At 41.8% G+C, this 27,221-nt stretch overlaps 2 protein-coding genes across 2 annotated transcripts; both read left to right on the top strand.

The window, feature by feature from the left end:
- Window positions 1–219: 219 nt before the first annotated feature.
- On the top strand, window positions 220–1,206 carry LOC137294306 (probable G-protein coupled receptor frpr-1). The gene has a single exon (XM_067825307.1). The coding sequence runs from the start codon at window positions 220–222 to the stop codon at window positions 1,204–1,206; it is 987 nt and encodes a 328-aa protein (XP_067681408.1).
- A 5,308-nt stretch (window positions 1,207–6,514) lies between these two features.
- LOC137294304 (DNA repair protein RAD51 homolog 2-like) lies at window positions 6,515–24,936 on the top strand. The gene is made up of 7 exons (XM_067825304.1): window positions 6,515–6,562; window positions 7,419–7,532; window positions 8,073–8,186; window positions 8,737–8,864; window positions 9,810–9,929; window positions 24,379–24,435; window positions 24,735–24,936. The coding sequence occupies exons 1-7, from the start codon at window positions 6,515–6,517 to the stop codon at window positions 24,934–24,936; spliced, it is 783 nt and encodes a 260-aa protein (XP_067681405.1).
- Window positions 24,937–27,221: the final 2,285 nt, after the last annotated feature.

The following is a 27,221-nucleotide window of genomic DNA, read 5'->3' as shown; positions in this document are numbered from 1 at the left end:
TGCACTATTATTATTATCTGTGAGTTACATATGATCTCGAGCGACAATGTGTACATGAGTATGAACTGACAACAAGCTCTTGCTGCCAATGTAAGACCTTGATGTTCACACGTGTCTTAGAATCACGGGGGTATGTACGAAAACGTAAGCAAAGAATGGCATTCATCACCAGTATTATGTGGGGTTTTTTTTGACAGACTCACGGATGGCCTGACTGCCATGAGTCCTCATCAGCAACAGTTCACTATTGAAATAAACATATCAAACGGTCAGGAAGAGGAAATCAGTGACAGTGAGATAAATTTAAGTGGAGAAACCGTGTATAGAATTATCGCTTGGGTGTTGACAGTTATAGCCACTTGTGGTGTGTTTGGGAATACTCTTGGAGCAGCTGTTCTACATCGTATGCAGAAGACAAACGGCAATATCCGGCTTCTGAAGTATCTGTCACTCGTCGATACCGTCCTGCTTATTCTTGTTTTCTTCGGAGTAATACTGTTTGAACTGAACAGCACGATACACGCAATTTTCTATCCTTATGCGTACCTACTGGCAATGACCGTCTACACATTTGAAATTTACCTCACAGTACTCATAGCGATCCAACGATGCATAGCGATAACTTTACCATTCAAGTATGAATCCCTCATGCGTGCGTCTGTCATCAACACGATACTTGGGTGCATAGCTCTGTTCAGTGTTGCATTCAATGTTCCTCTGTGGCTAGCATATTGGCCAGAACCCTATTGGGATACCGAATTAAACATGCAGCTGTTTCATACAAATCCAGCGACTTCCCCTCTCGGAAAAGAAGGTTTTACTGCGTATGTTGGTCCTGTGATGTTGGTGTTTCGATGTGTAATTCCTTTGATAATACTGGTAACTTGCAACATGGTTCTGGTGATCTCAAGACGAAGAATGAATAGTGGAAATCCCCAGTCATCTGACAGAGGGAGTGTCAAGTTGACCATGTTGGTCCTGGCCATTACAAGCATGTCTGTGCTCACCCATGTTGTCTCTGCAGTAGATCTGCTATTATTTGCTTTGGACTTCAATCTACTAAACAATCTAATTATCACAAGGATCGCCCAACTTTTGATTGTTATCAATTCTTCAACCAACTTTATATTCAATTACGTGTTTGGGAACACCTTTCTAGAAAATTTAAAATCATGCTTTAGATCACATGTCCGAGCACAGAATTGATATGATGAATGTATGCATGATCCTTAATTTCTGTAATGTTATGGAGAGTACAATTTACATGAATATTAGTAATATTTAGACATTACGTCATTTAAAGATTCCAAACACATGACTGAAATTTGACTCAAATGTACATTGATACATTTGTTGTACAGGGTTTAGTCAGCCCCGGGTTTTGCGTGGAGATTACTTTCAAACTGAAGAGCATATTCTACTGGAATAACATGTGTACTAGGTTCCCGGGAGACGATGTTAATGAAGGTGGTGGTTCCTGTAAAGTTCAGTCATTTTATGGCGTGTGTACTAATCCCAACAAGAGTCACAGTGTTTACTTTACCTTTCACACAATCTTGACGAAGTGTGAAATTGTCCAATAATTGTTCATGCGGTATATTTCCATCGTGTTGTGACTTGGCAAAAACCCGTATCGCCACCACTGCGACACAGTAGACACAACCCCGCATTAGTGCAGTGGTAAGGCGTCTGCCTGACACGGTGTAGGCCCGGTGGAAACATCTAGACTCGGGTCCCGAGATGGGTACATTTGTATCCTTGGGCAAGATACTTACATCAACATTGTTCACCCAGCTGTAAAATGACCGGTCATAGACTATACATAGCAGGCAACGTGCCTGAATAGGGGCACCATATACAGGGACTGTTGCCTTTATTAACTTGACAACATCATAGATCGACTGCTGTTTGTTAGATCAGTTCCAAAGCCCACAGTCTCTCTTGCGACGCAGATTGTAAGAACACTTTGCTGCAAAACTAGTTGCTCCCGTAGCGCGGTTTTTTAAGGACAAGAGTCCATTTACAGAAGCTTGTATATAGTTGAAGAGTTCATATGTTTTCAGTATATATTATGCATTCATCATATGTATGCATTTCACTTTTGTGTGTGTATATATATATATACTACCCATCGAGTGTGGATAAGGTGCTGTGTTCACTTTCTTGTATTCCACTTCGTAATGTGATATTTTCGTGACTTATGTATCTTGTGTAATTCTTTGATATCAAAGCTGTTCCTGGTATGTATCTGTGCTTTTATCAAAGCTCATGGTATATGTTCTATAGAAGTCTAATTATTTGTGATCATCCTGTGGCTGTATAATAAACCCATTTTGCTTATTCATTCAAGTCTTGTGTCGTTGTGTGGGTTGGCCCTACCAAGCGAACTGGTTCTACCAATCCTGTTGTACCATAAGGAGGGAAATGAGCAGGATGTACAAAGCGTCCTGAAGTTGAGCTGGATCTCTATTCACGCCACGTGTGTCGAGTCCACAACTCCGCTCAAACTGTCCTTGTCATTTCTATCTCCGTAACAGACAAAGTGGAGGTCGAGTAAGGTCCACGACGCCACGGGGTGACCGTATTCTTCGCATTCAAGCTGTCAAAGCCTGGAACCAGTTTTTAAACCGGTAGTATGATGACTGTTTCCAGACGCTCTTGGCACTCATTCTCAAAGACGAATGGTGGCTGTTCACCTCAAATAAAGGCCTTCGAAACTACAAACACGATGCTCCCGGGAGTTTTAACACGCTGACCACGATAGATGAATTCGAGGGACGCTGAAATATTTTTGAAAGCCATCATCCATTTTTGAATGGCACGTCCAAATTAACACAAAATCGGTCAGTTCACTTCTGCCTTCACGCTTAAGAAATGTAGGGAGGCTTTTCACCCCAAATAAAGGTCTCCTAAAATACAGAATGCTCCTTTACATCACGCTGAACTCGATGAATTTGTCGATGGACACTGAAAACATGTGTAGAAGCCACAATTGACTATTTTAGAATCGGATTACATAAGCCCGCAAAAGTAAGTTATATACAAGTACAGCTTGAATGCACAGAACTGTTACAGCCAGTTTGCTGATGTAAAGAGAAAGTGTAGGACTTTGGAGGGAGAAATATGAAGCTCAAATCACCACTGCACAATTTTCTTGTTTAATATTAGGTTGGCAGATAGGAGAGATAGTTTTAGGGGCTCGAATCACGATGCAGAATTTTGTTTTGGGTTTGTTTCATACTAGGTTGACATCTACGAAACGGTTTAAGGTCAGTCGTTTAGGAGATCTGTGTTCTTGGTCAGGAAGGCTTGGATGATTTGTTGTCGGCCCTGTTCTATGAGTTTTTTTCTCATTTTCGCTGACGTTAGCAGTATTTTTCCTAGTCTTGGTTCTAATCTCTTCCTTCCTGAGGTTGTACTTGGCGAATTCAGCCAAAATCAGACAGAACTCTTCCTCAGAGAGTTGTCCAACAATATGTGATCGTCGATTGTGTTCAGCTTAGCTTCGGCCAGCACTCGGATCTGGTCATGTTTTAAGGCTTATTACACTTCCAATTAGTGTGTATTGTCGATTATCTGATTTAAATAAAATCCGTCCACAGTTTCAAGCTTTTAAGCCACATCGTCCATGGTCGGATACAATCCCATTTTTCTGTAAGTTAGGAAATAAGCTTCAACTGGTCCTCCGTCAATCATCGACGAAAGTACATTCAGCTGATGAAGTGCATATGCTCGGATGTATGAATGTAGTTGAGTTTATATTCGGGTTCTGGAGGGGTGACTAACATATCACCTGTTTGATATAGTAATGCTGATGTGCACACCATCTTTTCACTGAACGAATAAAACCATCCACTAGAACCCCATTACGTTTTTGTTCAATTGTATCACCATCATCACCCATGATGATATAGGGGTAGGTCAGGACCAGATTAATAATCCAGTTCCGCTCGACGATGACTTCACGTCGTGTGTACACCTGGCTTGTAAATGCAGGAGGTACAACATGTTTTCCTTGCCGGTTTGATTCGGGGTTGACATGTCACCCATGATTATGCTTGTATTATGGAAGAGTCTGTCTTCAGTTAATTTCGGATAATCTCTGATGCGTAAACATTGGGCTGAGAATTAAACGTTTTAAAAGTTTCGTGAGCTCGATTTTATTATCCAACGTAATCGTGACGCCTCGCTTAAGCACTGTCGTTTTTCTGTATATAACTCGAGCAGGCGTGATTTTGATGTTTTGGAGCCCAACAGAGGAATACTCCCGGTATAATTTCAATATTTGGGTTGGGCGATGCCTCCCCGAGGAAGACTTCCATGTAAAGCGTGGAATGTATTTGTATCTCTTGCGTGAAATCAGATATGTCTTTGAATTCAAGCACCAACTGTAAACTCATATTTCAACTATCCGGTCGACTCGACAGGAAATGACCCGCCTTATTCATGATGAGGCTCATGGCCATGCATAGGGACGAAGGAGGATGAGAATCCCCTTATTGAGGACGTTCGTTAAATAATAACCCTTCAACTCCACAAACACGTAGGGATAAACGAGTGTGTTATCGAGTAGCCAATCGACTCGGGGTGACATCAAAGGCAGTTGGTTATCATCAGTTAGGACGAACTGGTACAACGTGTTTCTAGAAAGACCTGGTGTCTCAACGTTGTCTAAATTACCAACATTGCCGTCGAATGCCGGAACCATCACGTACCTATTTGTTGTCGTTGCGGACAAGATTGTACTGCGTATTTTTTACGAGACCACCGGTCTTGTCATCATCTGAATCTCACCACCACGGACGTCCGCTCTCCTGTAAGTATTGTTTCTTAATTCTAACCTGTATACATTGTCCTCGATGCCGGGCTAGTCGAAACTGACGATGTCGGATATCGTTATACTGGCGCATTTTTCTCGGCCTAATGACCATTCTGGGATCTTGAGTGTCGCTCAATGCCGCATCACGCTGAGGTATCCTATCTTCACGGAAATGTGTTTAATGTCTAAATATTTTCTTATGTTTTTGTACTGTCAGTTGCGACCGCCGTTCAATTTTTTGTCTGTTTTCACAGGCACATGCTCTCTCATAACTGTGGAGGGGCATTCACTTTGAACATTGTCCGCCGTGCGCAGCTGATCAAGATGAATGCACAATTCCCGTTACGGAACGGTTGGGTTGGTACGGTACGGCTGGGTAGTTTTGTTAAGTGATGGTGGTTTTTGTTGGTATCTCATTTGCTGGCAACCCGAGTGTTCTGGCCAGAGATTTGGAAGAACAAATCATCTGACAGTTACATGTCTAGCTTGGTGATTTTTTTAACGTCTGAATCGTTTCCATGGAAACCATGAAAAAATATAAATGCCAAAAATCTGTAAAAGCAAAAGGCACCACATGAAGATCTGCCTCATAGGTTCTGTAGAAAGATATTGAACGGTTTTCGAGTTATGTTCTGGAAACAAAGCCCATCCCTCTCTTTTGAGACTAAGTCCAAATCATTTCCATGGAAACTGAGGAAAAAATATGACAAAAATTTGTAAATGCAAAAGACACCACTGTAGCTTATGTTTGGTATATCTACCAATTTTTGGTGAAAAAAATATGAAACGGTTTCGAAAAAAATAAAAATAACAAAAATCTGTAAGTAGCAAAAGGCACAACTTACGGATTTGCGTCACATATCTGCCAGGTTTAGCTGAAAGATAGTAACAAGTTTTCGATTTGTGCTTCGGAAACGAAGCCCATCTCTCGATTTTAAGTCAGAATCATTTCCATGGGAACCAGGAAAAATAGAAGTAACAAAAGTCGGCAAATAGTAGAAAGGCACTACTTTGGGACCTGTCTATTATAATTACACGATGCCATTTGGAAAGTGGTCAAATGCAACATATGTCATATTTGGGATTTCACTTTCTCAATAAAGTACAAATTCTAGTACTTCTTTTGGTTGAGTCCCATCCGGGATTCGAACCCGCACCCTCAGAGTCAGGCACCTAATCGCCAGCACACAAAGTCAGCCGCCTAACCCGCTCAGCCACCGCGACTTCCTTTGTTGTTGTTGAAGTCGCGGTGGCTGAGCCGCCTAACCCGCTCAGCCACCGCGACTTCAACAACAACAAAGGAAGTCGCGGTGGCTGAGCGGGTTAGGCGGCTGACTTTGTGTGCTGGCGATTAGGTGCCTGACTCTGAGGGTGCGGGTTCGAATCCCGGATGGGACTCAACCAAAAGAAGTACTAGAATTTGTACTTTATTGAGAAAGTGAAATCCCAAATATGACATATGTTGCTGTCTATTATACCTGCCATGTTTAGCTGAAAAACATTGAGAACCTTTCGAGTTATGATCCAGAAACAAAGATCACCCCTCCCTTTTGAGACTAAGTCCGAATCGTTAAAAATATAAATAACAAACATCTGTAAATAGCAAGAGCATCACCTTAGGTTCCGTTTGGTACATCTGCCAATTTTAGTTGAAAAATATTGAACGTTTTTTTTTAGTTAAGATCCGGAAGCAAAATGATTACGGACGAGGCGAGGACTATGTCATTACATGCCAGAGATGAGGTGGGGTCGATGGGTGATAAAACAGTTTGAAATGAAAAATCTAAAACTTTATTCCTAAATGCTATAGAGACACTATCCTGTTTCAATAACTAAGGAGAGGTGTTGCTGTTGGTCTCACAATGTCGTGACAGTGTTGGATTAAAATTCTTTCCTATACAAATTTTATGTCTATATTATTTTATTTTTCCTATTAGTTGAGAAAAGTAAATATAATATCCAAACAAAAACACAAGACAAACATCATTCAAAATACACATGTATCAATATCTACGTTGGGTTCGAACATATTTCAGCTTCTCTGAACTAATGCTATTTCTGTAAGAGGTCATGACAAATGAACATGTTAGTTACTTCCCTTGGCGAGGTTCCCGCTAGATCCGGAGTTGTTAGGGCAATGTCTTCTAAACGATTAAAGCGATTTAATCTACCAAACGAAGCTCTTGAAAAACTTACTCAGCATAATATTGGGCCGTGTCATGTAGGTGAAGCACCTGTTAGTACATGTTTTGTATCACGTAATGAAAACGAATGCAGATTTTGACGTCAATGACTTATCAATAAAGGGGCGTAAGGATTTTATGGTGCTTTAACTATAAGATACACAGTTACTCTTTACTTTGGTTTTCTTTAACACGAATATAAAAAATCCCTTTGATCACATTATGTAATTTCATTTTGTCAAGTGAAGTGAATCATAACAGGTTTTCTTTAAGGGTCCACAGATTGCTTGGTTCTGAGGCAGGTAATCAAGACCCACATTCGAGTCATAACCCATGGTCGTTTCCACCAGCGCAAGCTTTAGGAATAATGATGCTGGTGAAGGCTGTGCAGTTTTCATGATTTTTACCTATTTCAGGATGTGTTGTCACGATCGACACTGGAGTTGCTGAAACTAACAGGATGTGGCTACCCCACAGTTACGGACATCATCGACCAGTGCTGCCAGGCTTGCATACCCCCAGTTGTCACGGTCAGTCGCACAAGCTCTGAACTCCTCAAACCCATGGCATCTCAAACACAGGGCTCCTCAAACATATGGTTCCTCAAAAGTAGGGCTTGTCAAACATAAGGTTCCTCAAACATACAGCTCCTCAAACACAGGGCACTTCAAATATACGATGCTTAGAGTCTGATCTACATAATATCAAAAATTACCTTAAAAGTGCAACGTATAGACAAACAATCAATTTTAGCATGATTCAGGATTGTAGTGAAAATTTCACCAGCAAAAGATTTGGACTACATACTTACAATTTTATTTATGCTGATAGAGTCCATCAATCTATTTCAAAATCTGCTGTCTGTGGCCAAGTTATGGTTTTGGAAAATATAGCTTGTTATTTTATTGTAATGACAAGTTGGACTTACTGGAACTGAGGGTTTTTGCTGGTTTCTAGATCAGAATAAATGAACCTGTGACTGTAATGTGCTGGTATCTTGTGATTATGTAGAATTTAATTATTATTTATTTATTGAAAAACAGCAAAATGATGCTTGTCATGTTTCACAGGGGCTTCAACTACTGCAAGTCCGCCGTGAGAGCCAATCTGCTTTTCGTCCTACAACTTTAGCCGACCTAGACAAGGTCCTACATGGAGGACTGCCAGCAGGAACTGTCACAGAGGTGAGGTGGTCAAGGGGAGGTAACTCTTCCAGGTTTCAGTTATTTTTATTGGTGAGATAAGAGTATTTTGTGTTGTTGTGTGAATTTAATTACTTTCAATCATAAAACTGAAGAAGACATTTGAAAATGGAAGGTCCAAATTGTAGCAAATTCCCCAAAGTGCTAACAGGTGGAAAACATGGTCTTTTTGTGACACATAGTGTTTTGATATGTTTGCGTATGGGATGAACTGCGAAAAAAATTCAATTTTGTGAGAATCAACACTGAAATGTTACTAAGATTGTAGTAGTTCATTATCCATAAGATTTGTCTTTTGTCATCGAAACTGGGTAAGTTCCCAGGTAGGTACGGACACTTTACTCATTCTTGTCCTGACATAGATGTTTTTTCAGTCCCGGCCCACTTAGACTCCATGTCACAATTTCTATAAGCATGATAAAAATATGATGTGAGTCCTATTCATTTGGCCTCCTGACTGCATGAATGCCCAGTTCTACATTATGTCAAGCAGAAAGTCGGTTCAATCTACTGACTGATTCCTGTTTTCCAGATCGCTGGGCCTTCAGGCTGTGGGAAGACCCAGTTCAGCATAATGTTAAGCGTCCTTTCGGCCATGTCGGGGGATTCAGACACATCAGTGGTCTACATTGACACAGAAGGGGCTTTTAGTGCTGGGAGGTTTGTTTCTTGTCATCATCAGTTCACAAAGATTTACAAGTCTACATGAGACTTCCGTCCAGTCCTGTCAAGAACAAGTTTTGATGTACTGCGGCGATCAGTGTACCCCTGATTTCAGATGTTTGGTTGATATATTCAACACCATCCTCGATATCTCCAGGGTATACGTTCCGATAAGTCTCCACTATACCCTGGACGCATCTATGGCTCTGCCCGATAAATCTATTACCTCCCTTGACTGTCTTTTGATCCAATCAGGTGTCTACGCTGGGAAGTTGAGCGAACCAATCACAACTCACTTTCGTTTTTTGAATTATCTAACCGATTAAGCTTGGCAACAGAAACAATGCAGAGGTTATTTGGAAGAGGTAGAAGGAGTTCTTGCATGTGTCGTTTTAAAGTTTCGGACCTGTCAATTTGCTTGTATGATTTCCCTAAAAATCTGAGTCGCACTGCGAGCAAACCTTCGCAGTTGCGACAGCTACCTTTGCTGACACTGGCAAGCTCGGTTATAACGGCGGCCTAGCTGATTGGCTACTGTGAGAGGGCGGAGCCAGCAAAGGGAGGTAATACATTTATCTGGCAGAGCAGTAGATGCGTCCAGGGTATAGTGGAGACGTATCGGAACGTATACCCTGGAGATATCGAGGATGATTCAACACTGTCTTTCCTTGTATATGTCATGATGCATGTTCATGATGTAATCTGTCAAGTTGATGTGAGGACTGGGAGACTGATCGCAAATGTGTTGTAAATCATATTGTTCAGAATGGCCGATGTGTTTCAGAGGTTAATGAGCTGAATTCATGAGTGTCTGTAGCTGTTGAGGTAAATCAGTTGCCAGAGAACATGGAGTCTGCAAACACAGGGCACAACTAGTTGACATTTCTCTAGAGATAAGGCAGGAAAACTGAAAGGCAATATAGTACATCATTTTCATTTCAGACTGGTAGAAGTGGCAAGATCGAAATTCCCATCACATTTTCAAAGTGATCAGGACATTGTGGATCTTGCAAGTCGGGTTCATGTTGACTCCATTCAGTCATGCATCAGTCTGATGAAAAGGTTGGTTCACTTATTCCATTGGCAAACAAATTTAATTTTTCACAGGCTGTCATGCTTCACCTAAAGTATTGAAATTATGCTGTATTTTGGGTATGAACTAAATGATGAAGAGGGTCCTTGATGCTAAACCATGAAAGTTTGAAACACCTAGTTGACTTATGTATTTCACGTTGTTTTTGATCACTCAAGGCACCATATGGATGAAAATTCAAGTAACTTTAACCTGCAACTGTAGTGGAATTTCAGTTATAGAATATGTGAATTACATATATCAGCTCTAAAAGCTGTGCATTTACATAGAATGAACCAGTATTCACACAGCATCTCCTTGATGATTCGGATGCAAGTCTGCTTGCACATTGTATGTCTTGTCTTAAAATGAAGATGTGGGTTAAAATTGGTCTTCAACAACACATGCTTGTTGTAAGAGGCAACTAAAGGGATCAGGTGATCAGGCTCACTGATTTGGTTGACACGTCATCATAAGCTAGTTATGCAGTATAGTGCTGATGATGTTGATCACTGGATTGTTGGGTCCAGACTCTATTATATACAGATATAGCCGAAATAGAAGAAATGTTCAACAAACAACAGCATTAAACAAACCAAACTGGCCTTAAAATCAGTGCTGAAAAACCAAAGGAATCTACCAGTTCCATGAGATAGACTGAACCCATCACTCCCTTTTTGAAATTGGTAATCATTTTAATTCAAACACATGTAAAGAACATAATACTTGTCAGAAAGATTTCAAAATTGACATGTCTGATCATCAATAATTAAAGACGAATTTCAGACAGTTGCAAGTCAAAATGATGACAGGTGGCGCAACAGTGTGTCTGAAAATCAACATGTATGGCCTTCTTGAGTGTTGGCAACAGCATTGCATCGTCAGTACATGGAGTGGATGAGACGGTTGATGAAGGCCACAGGAACTTACACCAAGACTCAGTGATACGCCTGAGAGAGTTCTGGTTCAGTTGTTGGCTTTGGTTGCACATAAAGAGTTTCATCTGAATCTTGTCCTACAGGTGTTTGATTGGGTGTAAATCTGGACTGAGGGCAGGCTATTGAAGAGCTTGTATGCTGTGTTGACAGAAAGTCTCTAGTTGCTCTGGCAATATGGGCACATGTGCTGTCCTGCTTGAAGGAGTGGTTTCCATGATGACCAAAATGTGGCACGACAAAGGGTCTCAGCGCTTGATAAAAGTAGTGAGAAGATGTTACACCATTTCCTCTACCAGGATAAATATTCTGGAACACCATAGGGCCTAGTTTGAGGTTGAGAGCAATAACTTCATTATGAGCAGATATGAAATAAAATCCAAGATTATTTGCAGTTTGAAACCATAAGTGGAAATTATCTAGTAGTCCACGAACAAGTAAGATACCATTATTTGATTGCCCGAAATGAAAAATGACTTGTGCCGGGCGTCGGATGATGGGATTATTGAACACCTGAAAGACATGATGTGTCTCAGTCAGGTTCGACTAGGCAGTGTTTTATGGGAGAAGTCCCATTGACTGTCAGGGCTGCATGTAGAGGGGGTAAGGGACTCGAGCTGATGATGAACCTTACCAGTCTGACAGTGGCAGGATAAGCCAAACCCTCGCTGCTGCATATTATCTTAGATGAGTTAAACATAACAATAATGCACTTACATAGCACCTGATGTCCAACCAGTGCTGCTCAGTGGCGCTTCAAGACCTGTGAAGGTCTGGGTTACAAGTTTATCTTGAGTAACCCATACTTATCATAAGGTGACTAACAATATTGGTAGTCAGTCTCTCTGACTTGGTTGACACGTTTGGTTTGCTATGGCATAGATGTCACTGTGTTGTCTGGTCCAGGGTTGATTATTTACAGACCACCACCATATATCAGGAATATTGCTAAGTGTTGTTTTCAGGTAAACTAACTCACTCACTCACTCACTCACTCTCTCAGAGGCGCTTGATCACAGTGTTGCCTTATCCACACATTTTGTCTTCAGTCACATGTGTGGGGCAGTGGAGGAACAGGATTCTAATACCATTAGATCTCACATAGTTAAATATCATGATGGATAAAATTAGCACTCCAGTCACACCAGAAGCTACCTTAATGGTCATTATTGGTTTTTGGTTATCCACCTGAAATTTGTTGGACACAAACATAATTTTAAGTGTGATTTGACCCCATTGTACTTGAGAGAAGTTAAATTCTGATATTCATCATGGCCGCCGGAGCAGCCGAGAAAGTTCTGAAAGTCAATTGTCCTGACTGTGAAGGTATCATGTGATATACTTACTTCTTACTTCTCTAAATGATCTCAGAACATGTTGCAGGTTTATCATGTGATATACTTGCTTCTTACTTCTCTAAATGATCTCAGAACATGTTGCATGTTTATCATATGATATACTTACTTCTTACTTCTCTAAATTAACTGTAGTACAGCGCGAGAGGGCGTGTGGTATGCTTCAACTGGGGGTCAGGTATACTCATGTGGCAAGAATCATTGGTTGCACTCGACAATAATAACAAGGCCGCAGACAAGACAGGCAAACAGGTAGCACTGGTGACAGGCCAAGGAGCGGCAGATCACGAGTTACCACCGACAAAGAAGACTGGTACCTGCATATATATATCAACAACAACATCGTTGAATCATGTGGCCAGTTGAAGAACTGGCATTGGACCATTCCGTGGGATGTCCTTGACCTCGCGTCAGACTGAGGTGGGCCTGTGCAGCTGTTCGATCCCCCGACGTTTCCCCGATTGAACACTTGTGGGATCACCTAGACAGACAAATTCGCTCATGTAACCCACCACATGCAAATCGCCAAGACTTAGTAAATGCACTGACAGTGGAGCGGTAGGCCTTTGGAAACAACGTTATTTTGCAATTGATTAACTCTGTTAGACGTCGTGTTCAAGCATACATCGATGCATATGGAGGACATACCCGTTGCTGACATTGAATTGTGTCTGATAATGACTCCTCTGATTTGATGTGATCATTTTAACAAGCTCCAATAACTCTCTTAAAAGCAAATTTCCAAATCACACCTTCTTCATTTAACTTCTGTACATCTTTAATGTCAACCCCAAATGCTGTAAATTTTATGAATATCCATTGACAAATGAGTGGTTGAACAATGAATTACATAACTGTTAACATTTCTTCTTGTTATATTTTCCCAGTGACAAATTTGTATTGGTATAGTTTCTTTTGCCCGTCACTTTATATTCTACTGGAACAACATGTGTAGTAGGTCCCCGGGAGACGATGTTAATGATGGCGGTGGGTCACCCGTTTTTAGGCACCCGTTGCGAGCCACCTCCTCATGGTGGGTGCTGGGTAACGTTACGAGCTCGCCAACACCCCCGTTGTGAACCCGGGGGAATATTTGGTCCACCAACCCGTTAGCCGTGGGTTGCCGCCCTGAGTCGGTGTAGGAGGGGATCGTGGTGGTTGAGGGCAAAATGGGCCTGGAACCGTGTTCCTATTGCCTAACACACCACTTTGGCCCTGACGTCACCTAGACGGGTGGTAGAATGGACCAGGTTCTATCAATCGGCTGGTGACGCTAAGCCCTGTGCATTGTGACTATTTTTGTACATTGTATTTGTTATTGGGTATTGGCACTTTTGACATCTATTGCATAAATTATAGTTTATATTATACTGCCTAGAGCCTTATGCCAGAAGGCGGTGGCTCATGGGGCAATCTGGTGATGTTGACCTCTGAATAATATATGTCTTCAATTTCTTGTCAAGGCCCGGACCAGTCTGGCATTAAATTGGTTATCAATTAAAAAGGAAATAGAATACTTACAAAGCCTAATTCACAGATGGGTCCAAAAACTTTGGCGCAGTGGCTTGTGCCACTGTGATTGGATCCAAAACAATATCTTCTGGAGTACCAAATGGCAGCTCTCTTTTATTACTGCAGACGCAAACGCCATACTAACGGCTCTTAAATATATTCAAGGACGGCCTACATAAACAGTATATTATCTATTCAGATTCTCTTTCGTGTCTTCAGGCAGTTAAAAACTTTTCATGTAAACATCCACTTTTGAGTAATATGTTCTGTAGATAGATGTATTTTAATGATTGGTAGTTTAAATTAGGAACTTGAATTGTTGGTGGCTGTACCCTCAAAGGGGGCTGAAGTATTGTAAACGTATTGCCCTCCTGAGAGGGTACGTAAGGCCCAAAATGTTCAAAGTCAATGTAAATTTACCAGAATTTTTAAACGTAGTATTTTTGTCTTTTCAATTTTGGCTAAAATTTCTTACAATCACCAGCGGCTGAGGAGATGGTGTTACTCCAGCTAGGGTCCATGCAGGTAGCAAAGGAACTGTAAGTCCCCATTACTTTCAGGGGACTACAGTGGAAATATAATCCCGATGTTAATGGTAAACTGCCCAATAGTGCAGTTGTAAGGCGTCTGCTTATCACGCTGTAGGCACGGTTCATTTCCCGGTTGAGACACCGAGGTTCGGGTCACGAGGTGAGTAGTGCGTAGTATCCTTGGACAAGATACTTACATCCATATTGTCTCAGTTCACCTAGTCCTAAAATGGGTACCCGTGAGGATGTGCTGGCAGTGTTTAGTTCAATGAGTCTAACAGCATGGTTGTATGATTCCCAGGGAGCTGAAAAGGTATCGGAAACTACGACAGTGTCCTATGACAGGGCATAGTACATAGCGCCGTGAGCAGGCCATATAAGCGGACTATCAATATCATTAACTCGACAACATCATAGATCGATTGCTGCTTGTCAGATCATTTGCACAGATTCCAAAACCCACAGTTGGTGCTGACTCAATGTTTTGACACTGACTGGAAAACTAGTTTCTTCCATATTGTTGTTTTTTACAGATAGATGTCCTTTATGACAAAGTCCGGATGGAAATGTTCGTTCTGGGTCGCATGAATTATCAGCTTTCGGTCAAATTGTCCATCATGACGTATCCGGGATACACGACCGATAGGTCTGAAGTATTTCTCATGGAAGGGTTAGAAACCACCGAAAAATCCACACCCGAACTGAAATAATTCATCACTACAACATCACGAGTCTAGCGCCTTTAACCCTGAAAGGTGATGCGTTGTTACGGGAAAGCATTGACGCATCGCTAAAAACTATCGTGCCAAATTGCACAAGGAGTGTTACGGTTAATAATTTGCCGTGGCAAAAGGTAAAAGAAATCCCCTCAGATAAATATAACACAGACAAGTCTAAAATATTCAATATTATGTGCAGAACGAGATACAAGGATTCATAATAGGGGTGTTGAATTAGGTTGAAAGTTTACGAGGAGGCAGACAGAGGGATGCAGGTCGAATGATGACCGGAAGATCAACTGGTAAATAAATTGTCTCGTTCTTTCAAAATGTTCATCAGTTTTAGTTCAGTCAGATGAGAGTAGTCCACAAACCGTCTTTTTTAGCCTAATATCGAAGATCTCTGACGGCCATCATCGTTATAGTCCTGTATTAAACATGGCTCTAAACAGACGCATGGCTCACTTGAAGTATATCAACATATTTTAGAATACGTGTTCTTACGTGCTTCTCGTACAACCGATTTATGTAGGAAGAACTGTCGAGGCCCTCGACTCTGTCAGCAGAAAAAGGAATATGTACAATATATCGTACACATGTGAGAACATAGATCGTATCACACACTTAGAACGTCCTTGATACTGACCTAATCATTAGTAACATACATCCGACATACAAGTGTAACAAGACACACACGGTCTAGTCTACACCAAGCAATTCTCCGTATGACATGTGGTTTCATGTATGTCAGAAACATGGTCAAGGACTGGGTTGGTAAACAAGCCTTGCGAGTTAATTAAACACCGACCCCGTAATACACAAATCGAAAATGAAATATAGGAGTAGATAGTAGAAAGTAGATTATACCAGTGAATATGATGGAAGTGTGTCGGGTATAGAAAGAGCATGACTTTGTTGTTGGTTACGACACACAATTACATTTTAAGTTTGATGCCTATTGCTGGATTTACGGGACTTGGTTATTTATACTAAGTCAACAGACTCCATAAATATTCATAGACAGAATAGAGACGCCGAGGCAGCACGATTTAATGACTGACAATACCAGACTAAGATTTTTGAATACCTTTGGTGAATACCTATCCTAAAATGTAATGAGACCTGTCCTTGGGGAACGACAGATTCTCAACACGTGAGAACACGTACTGATCCATGTGAAATAACATCATTAAGAAACAATTAATTATCTTAATGAATAATGCTTAGTATATATTTTCAGTCGATCCTCTCAGTGGCCCTTACTCATGCGTAGATGCATGTTCTAGGCAAACTATGCCGAGGGACTTGTTTTCCTCGACACAAAACGTTATGTGTATTCACAGAGCTAACGGGGACCCTCTAGTGTTGTTGATCTGCAGAATGAATGTAAGCCTTGATACAAGATGGTTCTGCCTACTTTCCATACCTTGGCGTCCTAATTTTATGCGTAATCGAATATTTCTCCGTGGAAGGACTATGGCCTGAAAGAATATTCCATCGTCTGTGTATCAGTCATGGTTGACAGGCCGTATGAGTGACGGTCTCTGTCGTCATCAATGTTTATGACGCATTACCAAATGTCACAAACAGTGATGTTACTAACACCCCTGGAACAACCATAAGCAACACTATGCTGACAGAAATCAGGAACCGTGACATATGTCAAAGTCAGCAAATCGGACCTGAAATTATGGCATGGGTGTTGACAGGTATAGCCACTTTTGGTGTGTTTGGGAATATTCTTGGAGCAGCTGTTCTACGAGACAAACAGCAATATCCTGCTCCTGTAGTATCTGTCACTCGCCGATATCGCCCTGCTTATTCTTCTGTTATTATACCTCATCTTTCAACCCGTTGCTTACCTACTGCCAATGGCCGTCTACACATTTGAAATTTTACACAAATTTTGACATAGATCTAACGAGTTTCCCTCTCGGAGAAGAAGGTTTCACTGTGTATATTGGTCCTGTGATGTTGGTGTTTCGATGTGTAATTCCTTTGATAATACTGGTAACTTGCAACATGGTTCTGGTGACCTCAAGACGAAGAATGAATAGTGGAAATCCCCAGTCATCTGACAGAGGGAGTGTCAAGTTGACCATGTTGGTCCTGGCCATTACAAGCATGTCTGTGCTCACCCATGTTGTCTCTGCAGTAGATCTGCTATTATTTGCTTTGGACTTCAATCTACTAAACAATCTAATTATCACAAGGATCGCCCAACTTTTGATTGTTATCAATTCTTCAACCAACTTTATATTCAATTACGTGTTTGGGAACACCTTTCTAGAAAATTTAAAATCATGCTTTAGATCACATGTCCGAGCACAGAATTGATGTGAATGTATGAATGATCCTTAATTCCTGTAATGTTATGGAGAGTACAATTTACATGAATATTAATAACATTTAGACATTACGTCATTTCAAAGATTCCAAACACATGACTGAAATTTGACTCAAATGTACATTGATACATTTGTTGCACAGGGTTTAGTCAGCCCCGGGTTTTGCAGGGAGATTACTTTCAAACTGAAGAGCATATTCTACTGGAATAACATGTGTACTAGGTTCCCGGGAGACGATGTTAATGGAGGTGGTGGTTCCTGTAAAGTCCACTTATTTTATGGTGTGTGTACTCATCCCACCAAGAGTCCCAGTGTTTACTTTACCTTTCACACAATCTTGACGAAGCGTGAAATTATCCAATATTTGTACATGCAGTATATTTCCATCGTGTTGTGTAAAAAACCCGTATCGCCACCACTGCGACACAGTAGACACAAACCCGTTGTTAATGGTAAATACCCAATTGTGCGTATTAGTGCAGTGGTAAGGCGTCTGCTTGACACGCTGTTGGCCCGGTGGAAACATCTAGGCTCGGGTTCCGAGATGGGTACATTTGTATTCTTGGGCAAGATACTTACATCAACATTGTCTCTGTTCACCCAGCTGTAAAATGAAAGGGGGTAGTAATATACGTAGTAGGCAACGTGCCTGGATAGGGGCACCATATACAGGTACTGTTGCCATTATTAACTTGACAACATCAACGATCGACTGTTGTTTGTTAGATCAGTTCCAAAGCCCACAGTCTCTGTTGCGTAGCAGATTGTAAGAACACTTTGCTGACTGCAGAAATAGTTGCTCCCGTAGCGCGGTTTTTAAGGACAAGAGTCCATTTACAGAAGCTTGTATATAGTTGAAGAGTTCAGATGTTATCAGTAGATATTATGCATTCATCATATGTATGCAATTCACGGAATCGTGTGTGTGTGTGTATATATATATACTATATACTACCCATTTAGTGTGGATAAGGTGCTATGTTCAATTTCATGTATTCCACTTCGTAATGTGATATTTTCGTGACTTATGTATCTTGGGAAATTCTTTGATATCAAAGCTGTTCCTGGTATGTATCTGTGCTTTTATCAAAGCTCATGGTATATTTTCTATAGAAGTCTAATTATGTATGATCATCCTGTTGCTGTATAATAAACCCATTTTGCTTATTCATTCATGTCTTGTGTTGTTGTGTGGGCTGGCTGTGCGCATTGTTACTCTACAAACGAGTTGGTTCCACCACTCCTGTTGTACCATAAGGACGGAAATGAGCAGGATGTACAAAGCGCCCTGAAGTTGAGCTGGATCTCTATTCACGCCATGTGTGTCGAGTCCACAACTCCGCTCACACTGTCCTTGTCATTTCTATCTCCGTAACAGACAAAATGAAGGTCGAGTAAGGTCCACGACGCCACGGGGTGACCGTATTCTTCACATTCAAGCTGTCAAAGTCTGGAACCAGTTTTTAAACCGGAAGAATGATCACTGTTTCCAGACGCTCTTGGCGCTCATTCTCAAAGACGTGTGGTGGCTGTTCACGTCAAATAAAGGCCTTCGAAACTACAAACACGATGCTCCCGGGAGTTTTAACACGCTGACCACCATAAATGAATTCGAGGGACGCTGAAATATTTTGAAAGCCACCATTATTGAATGGCACGTCCAAGCTTACACAAAATCAGTCAGTTCACTTCTGCCTTCACGCTTCAAAATGTAGGGAGGCTTTTCACCCCAAATAAAGGTCTCCTAAAATACAGAATGCTCGTTTAGATCACGCTGAACTCGATGAATGTGTTGGACATTGAAAAATATGTGTAGAAGCCACAATTGACTATTTTAGAATCGGATACATAAGGTCGCTAAACGTATAAGTTATATACATGTACAGCTTGAATGCACTGAACTGTTACGGCCAGTCCGCTGGTGTAAACAGGAAGTTCCTGATTTTGGAGGGAAAAATGTGTACCTCAAATCACCACTGCACAATTTCCTTGTTTATATTAGGTTGGCAGATAGGAGAGATAGTTCTAGGAACTCGAATCACGTGGCAGAATTTTGTTTTGGGTTTGATTCATACTAGGTTGACATCTACGAAACAGTTTAAGGTCAATCGTATAGGATATCTGTGTTCTTGGTCAGGAAGGCTTGGATGATTTGCTGTCGGCCCTGTTCTATGAGCTTTGTTCTCATTTTCGCTGACGTTAGCAGTAATTTTACGAGTCTTGGTTCTAATCTCTTCCCTCCTGAGGTTGTACTTGGCGAGTTCAGCCAAAATCAGACAAAACTCTTCCTCAGAGAGTTTACTGTCTCACAGCGCCAACAATATGTCCTCGTCGATTGTGTTCAGCTTGGCTTCGGCCAGCACTCGGATCTGGTCATGTTTTAAGGCTTATTATAATTCCAATTAGAGTTTATTGTCGATTATCTGATGTAAATGAAATCCGTCCACAGTTTCAAGCTTTTGAGCCACATCGTCCATGGTCGGATACAATCCCATTTTTCTGTAAGTTGGGAGATAAGGTTCAACTGGTCCTCCGTCAATCATCGACGAAAGTACATTCAGCTGATGAAGTACATATACTCGGATATATGAATGTAGTTGAGTAAAATGAGAAGCTCTAGAAAAAAAACGTGTATCAAATAAAAGTGTAAACCCTTGTATCACATTTACTTTTTTATAATCGTATCAGTTTATATTCGGGTTCTGGAGGGTGAACTAACATATTACCTGTTTGATATAGTAATGCTGATGTGTACACCATCTTTTCATTCAACGAATAAAACCATCCACTAGAACCCCATTACGTTTTTGTTCGATTGTATCACCATCATCACCCATGATGATATAGGGGTAGGTCAGGACCAGATTAATAATCCAGTTCCGCTCGACGATGACTTCACGTCGTGTGTACACCTGGCTTGTAAATGCAGGAGGTACAACATGTTTTCCTAGCCGGTTGGATTCAGGCTTGACATGTCACCCATGATTATGCTCGTATCATGTCTGTCTTCAGTTAATTTCGGATAATCTCTGATGCGTAAACATTGAGCTGAGAATTAAACTTTAAAAAATTTTCGTCAGCTCGATTTTATTATCCAACGTAATCGTGACGCCTCGCTTAAACACTGTCGTTTTGTTTCTGTATATAACTCGAGCAGACGTGATTTTGATATTTTGGAGCCCAACAGAGGTATACTCCCGGTATAGTTTCAATATTTGGGTTGGGCGATGCCTCCCCGAGGAGGACTTCGATATAAAGCGTTTTTGGTATCTCAAGCACCAACTGTAAACTCATATTTCGACAATCCGGTCGACTCGCTAGTAAATGACCCGCCTTATTCAGGATGAGGCTCATGACTACACTCCTTCGTTGCCACAGAGAATCCCCTTATAGAGGACTTTCGTTAAATAATGACCCTTCAACTCCACAAACACGTAGGGATAAACGAGTGTGTTATCGAGTAGCCAATCGACTCGGGGTGACATCAAAGGCAGTTGGTTATCATCAGTTAGGACGAACTGGTACAACGTGTTTCTAGAAACCATCACCTACCTATTTGTTGTCGTTGCGGACAAGATTGTACTGCGTATTTTTTACGAGACCACCGGTCTTGCCATCATCTGAATCTCACCACCACGGACTTCCGCTCTCCTGTAAGTATTGTTTCTTAATTCTAACCTGTATACATTGTCCTCGATGCCGGGCTAGTCGAAACTGACGATGTCGGATATCGTTATACTGGCGCATTTTTCCTCGGCCTCATGACCATTCTAGGATCTTGAGTGTCGCTCAATGCCGCATCACGCTGAGGTATCCTATATTCACTGAAATGTGTTTAATATCTAAATATTTTCTTATGGGTTTTTTTTGTACTGTCAGTTGCGACCTCCGTTGATTTTTTTTCCGTTTTCACAGGCACAGGCTCTCTCATTACTGTGGAGGGGCATTCACTTTGAACATTGTCCGCCGTGCACAGCTGATCAAGATGAATGCTCAATTCCCGTTACGGAACGGTTGGGTTGGTATGGTACGGCTGGGTAGTTTTGTTAAGTGATGGTGGTTTTCGTTGGTACCTCATTTGCTGGCAACCCTAGTGTTCTGGCCAGAGATCGGCTCAATCTTACGTTGGCCTTACTGTTGTTTGATAACACGACCACCCCATTCCAACCGTTCATTTTGAATTCAACTCCCCGCGGTTTGAAGACTCATCGTTGAGCGAGCACAGTGGGTAGTAGGTCAGATCACAGAGAGCGACTTTTCCCAACGTGTCATCAATCGCGCGCAGCAGCGGCAGGGGCTCTCAGCTAGTGTTTCCCGAGAGTGTTAGAGTATATATCACACATGAGACACTGCCATATACATTCAGTATGTCCACACCCAGGTACACACCGAGAATGTTTTATCATATAAACGATAAAAATCGTCACCGCTACCGATCTCACGCGCGTGAAGATCGTGGTGGATGCCAAGACTGGGTCCCAGTTTCGAGTGTGCTCATCGATGTCTTTGACAAGTACAGGCTGACGGTCATGAACGTCAAGGCAGTACATGCATGGTTTCAGAACCCGATGCAACTGTGGCAGAATTTTGCCGTGCGGTGCGCGACGACAGGGAGCGGTGTGACCTTGAATGACATGCGTCGCAATGAAAAGAGTTGGTCCCTCTTATATTTTCAGATACTACCAGATCAGACGGATCCTGGAAGAAATCAGTCGATTTCGATAGGGCAAGGCATGGGATCCATCGAACAAACGGGATTTGCGGCGAATTCAACATGGGTGATGTTTTTGACAGCCTCACCGTCTTGTACCCGACCATGTCGTATTTTCGCATGCGATGTGCTCATAGATTTCGTTGGGTTTCCCCATGTTATTCACGAGTTCTCCACGAACGGTTTGCAATGCCCTGTCTAGCCCTTGCAGTTTCTGAATGGAAAATTTGAAACCTGGCAAGAGCTCATTCCAACATGTGTCCAACAGGTTTTTGATGCTTTCTGACATTTCTTTGGCACGTTGGGGCACGTCTCTCAGATCGTCTCTGGCATTACCGAGTTCGGTCTTTGCATTTTGCAGATCTTGACGACCGTGGGGGGATGTTGTTTGGGTCGTGCACCACTTCGAAGGTTATTCATCATGAGGGAAATTAACACCATGTTTTCCGACCAGAGTCGACAGTTTTCTCATGAGTGTGTTCATGAAATCAACCCCTTAATTGGCGTTTTCAGGGAGCAATGAACAATGCCGCCCAAATGAAAGCGGAAAGGAAACGTCACAATTTGGCCGTGGAGCGAGTACGCGGAAAAAAACGCATGCAGAGAATCGGTTTCATCAAACAGCAACTCCAACGTGAAAAACATGCCATTAGAACGTGCAAGGACGTCCACGACGCCATGCACAAATACTCTATCCTCACCGGCAAACAGCTCGCACCCCTCGATGACGAACCCACCCAGTATTACACCCTTCCAAGGAACAGCAAGATCGGGAGCTGATCTTCGTCGCGCTTGGGTTAGTTTCGGCTGTGTTGGTCGCGAAACAATTAGACTAAAATATATTCAAGTGCAGAAAGAAAACACATGTTAAGTAGGATTAAGGGAAACTACACTGTAATTGTACTGTATATAACACTTATAAATCGACCTATGCTGTATGTCGCAATGCAAGTTAAAACTAGCTTGCCACATGATCCAAGTCATGTGATCCGGAAGTTAACTTTCTGGAGACAGCATAAGTTCGAAGCGATGTCGTATGTTTTTAAGGCATTTTTAATTAACAAAAGAATATGCAATTGCCAAAATAGAAACTTTTTGTCATCGATTCATGTTTTTCATCTAACTTACCATCTGAAGCTCCACACGCTACACTATTACATCCGAGACAACCTGACAAATTGTAACCTGCGTTCCGCCTTGCATGTATTATCGGTACACTTATATGTTAACTTAAGGGTTGGCATACACATGGCGAGTCTCCAAAAGGGTTAGCATACACATGACGAGTCTCCGAAAGGGTTGGCATACACATGACGAGTCTCCGAAAGGGTTGGCATACACCTGACGAGTCTCCGAAAGGGTTGGCATACACATGACGAGTCTCCGAAAGGGTTGGCATACACATGATGAGTCTCCGAAAGGGTTGGCATACACATGGCGAGTCTCCGAAAGGGTTGGCATACACATGGCGAGTCTCCGAAAGGGTTGGCATACACATGACGAGTCTCCGAAAGGGTTGGCATACACATGACGAGTCTCCGAAAGGGTTGGCATACACATGGCGAGTCTCCGAAAGGGTTGGCATACACATGACGAGTCTCCGAAAGGGTTGGCATACACATGACGAGTGTCCGAAAGGGTTGGTATACACATGGTGAGTCTCCGAAAGGGTTGGCATACACATGGCGAGTCTCCGAAATGGTTGGCATACACATGACGAGTCTCCGAAAGGGTTGGCATACACATGGCGAGTCTCTGAAAGGGTTGGCATACACATGGTTAGTCTCCGAAAGGGTTGGCATACACATGGTGAGTCTCCGAAAGGGTTGGCATACACATGACGAGTCTCCGAAAGGGTTGGCATACACATGACGAGTCTCCGAAAGGGTTGGCATACACATGGCGAAAGGGTTTCGCGAACTACACAAGCTCGATGTGCTGAAATGTCTTACGGTATATGTAAAGCCCACGAATCAGTCGTTCATTAACCACAAAACTAAAGGATGACGTTAATCAATAATACTGTGGTGGCGGTCATGGCTGCCTCCCATGAACCAAATGGGAATCCATGCAGGCGTTCCAGCTATCCCACGATGAGAGGTCTCTGGGTTCGACTTCCGGGTGTAGAACGCCCATCTCCTACTGAACGAGTTTCAAAAAGCAAACCCGTTACCATCAACATGATTGGTCACGAAGGCAATAAAGCCATCGAGCACCGAATGACCTTCACGTCCGGAGGCAGAATCAATTTATTTCAGATCGAAAAAGGCGACCAGTATCACTACACGTTGATCAAAAGTTTGAGCAACTCAAACTTTTTTCACTTCAGGAAAGCTTTGTCGGAGAGATCATTGCCACCGGTCCATACCGAGGTGCCGCCCATAACGTGTGTAACCTCCTGCTCAGAATCGATCCCTAAACCCTCCCCATAACAGTGATGTTCCATAGTTTGAGAGGGTCCGATGATCATCTCATGTAGGCAATCTCGAGCATCAAGGGCAAGTTAACATGCATCCCCAACAACATGGAGAAATCAACAGCACTCACTTTCTCGTGTCGTCACCCCACCGTTTGTTCAAGGCCAGGAATACCTCCATGACCACTGAGCGATACATCGACGTGGCAACTCGGTCCCTGCTGCTCCAAAAGATGTGTACCCGTACAAGTGCATGGGTGATTGTCCAGGTTCGACGAGACGACACTACCTTCCCTCGACAACTTTTACAGCAGCGGAACAGACTCCACCATCTCCGTGTACGAGTACGAGCATGCCCAGGACACGTGGGAAAAATTGGGCTGTCATACCCTAGGCTATCCTCACGACCTGTATTTAAGAACGGATGTGCTCCTGCTGGCCGACTTGTTCAGACGTTCTGTACGTGTCTGAAACAGTATCAACTCGACCCCAATAAGAAAATGGATGTCAAGCTGGAATTGTTCACTGATCATGACAAGCACCAAGCTACATCCTGGAAGTGGATACGTTTATATGAGCATATGTGTGATTCCTAGTTCACACGGAGATAATTACATACAGAAAGTGTATATAATCATAGGTGTGATATTTAACTCACTCAGAGATACCTGCATACAGAAAGTTTATATGATCATAGGTGTGATACGTAGTTCACACGGAGATACCTGTATACAGAACGTATTTATGAGCATATGTGTGATTCCTAGTTCACACGGAGATAATTACATACAGAAAGTGTATATAATCATAGGTGTGATATTTAACTCACTCAGAGATACCTGCATACAGAAAGTTTATATGATCATAGGTGTGATACGTAGTTCACACGGAGATACCTGTATACAGAACGTATTTATGAGCATATGTGTGATTCCTAGTTCACACGGAGATAATTACATACAGAAAGTGTATATAATCATAGGTGTGATATTTAGTTCCCACGGAGATACCTGTATACAGAAAGTTTATATGATCATAGGTGTGACACCTAGTTCACACGGAGATACCTGCATACAGAAAGTTTATATGATCATAGGTGTGATACGTAGTTCACATGGAGATACCTGTATACAGAAAGTGTATATGATCATAGGTGTGATACGTAGTTCACACGGAGATACCTGTATACAGAACGTATTTATGAGCATATGTGTGATATGTAGTTCACACGGAGATAATTACATACAGAAAGTGTATATAATCATAGGTGTGATATTTAGTTCCCACGGAGATACCTGTATACAGAAAGTTTATATGATCATAGGTGTGACACCTGGTTCACACGGAGATACCTGTATACAGAACGTTTATATGATCATAGGTGTGACACCGAGTTCACACGGAGATACCTGTATACAGAAAGTTTATATGATCATAGGTGTGATATTTAGTTCCCACGGAGATACCTGTATACAGAAAGTTTATATGATCATAGGTGTGACACCTAGTTCACACGGAGATACCTGTATACAGAAAGTTTATATGATCATAGGTGTGACACCTAGTTCACACGGAGATACCTGTATACAGAAAGTGTATATGATCATAGGTGTGACACCGAGTTCACACGGAGATACCTGTATACAGAACGTTTATATGATCATAGGTGTGACACCTAGTTCACACGCAGATACCTGTATACAGAAAGTTTATATGGTCATATGTGTGACACCTAGTTTACACGGAGATACCTGTATACAGAAAGTTTATATGATCATATGTGTGATACCTAGTTCACACAGAGATAATTACATACAGAAAGTGATATATGATGTGTAGAGAGAATGTGGGTGACACAGCGACGTGTCTAGAAATTCAGACAAAGTTCGGGAATATCACATTTCTTGGCTATGTTTGGTTTCTTGTCCTGTGCGCCGTTGTTTTGGAAGAAAGCTGTAGTTATATTATATCAATTAAATCAATCAAATGGGAAGCTGATCAAGAGCTACTGCACTGAAAGGCACGAATGTTGAGGCAGTAATGAAATATCCTGGCCTCCCTCAAACGGACCATCTGCTTGGATAATTAACTCATGCACATACAACTAATGCAACACCTAATCAAAACAGGCGGCAACAAAAGATGACATATCCTCCGGCTCCAACTTACTTGGAAGAACAAATTGTTTGATAGTTACATGTCCAGCTTGGTGATTTTTTGGACTAGGTCTGAATCGTTTCATGGAAACCATGAAAAATATAAATGCCAAAAATCTGTTAAAGCAAAAGGCACCACATGAAGATCTGCCTCATAGGTTCTGTAGAAAGATATTGAACGGTTTTCGAGTTATGCTCTGGAAACAAAGCCCACCCCACTCTTTTGAGACTATGTCCAAATCATTTCCATGGAAATTGAGGAACAAATATGACAAAAATCTGTAAATACAAAAGACACCACTTTAGCTTATGTTCGGTATATCTACCAATTTTTGGTGCAAAATATAAAACGGTTTCGAGAAAAATAAAAATAACAAATATCTGTAAGTAGCAACAGGCACAACTTACGGATCTGCCTCACATATCTGCCAGGTTTAGCTGAAAGATATTAACAAGTTTTCGATTTGTGCTTCGGAAACGAGTTTTGATCCAGAAACAAAGCCCACCCTCCCTTTTGAGACTAAGCCCGAATCGTTAAAAATATAAATAACAAAAATCTGTAAATAGCAAGAGGCATTACCTTAGGTTCTGCTTGGTACA

The sequence above is a fragment of the Haliotis asinina genome, chromosome 8, assembly GCF_037392515.1.
Source record: "Haliotis asinina isolate JCU_RB_2024 chromosome 8, JCU_Hal_asi_v2, whole genome shotgun sequence".
NCBI classification, from domain to species: domain Eukaryota; kingdom Metazoa; phylum Mollusca; class Gastropoda; order Lepetellida; family Haliotidae; genus Haliotis; species Haliotis asinina.
The sequence above is the reverse complement of the archived record's forward strand: the minus strand, read 5'-3'. Positions and strand labels throughout refer to the sequence as shown.

Coding starts and splice junctions, on each gene's coding strand:
- LOC137294306 (XM_067825307.1), top strand. CDS start 220: ATGAGTCCTCATCAGCAACAGTTCACTATTGAAATAAACATATCAAAC.
- LOC137294304 (XM_067825304.1), top strand. CDS start 6,515: ATGATTACGGACGAGGCGAGGACTATGTCATTACATGCCAGAGATGAG. Junction 8,865..9,809: donor GGGGCTTTTAGTGCTGGGAG/GTTTGTTTCTTG, acceptor TTTTCATTTCAG/ACTGGTAGAAGTGGCAAGAT. Junction 9,930..24,378: donor TGCATCAGTCTGATGAAAAG/GTTGGTTCACTT, acceptor TTTTCACTTCAG/GAAAGCTTTGTCGGAGAGAT.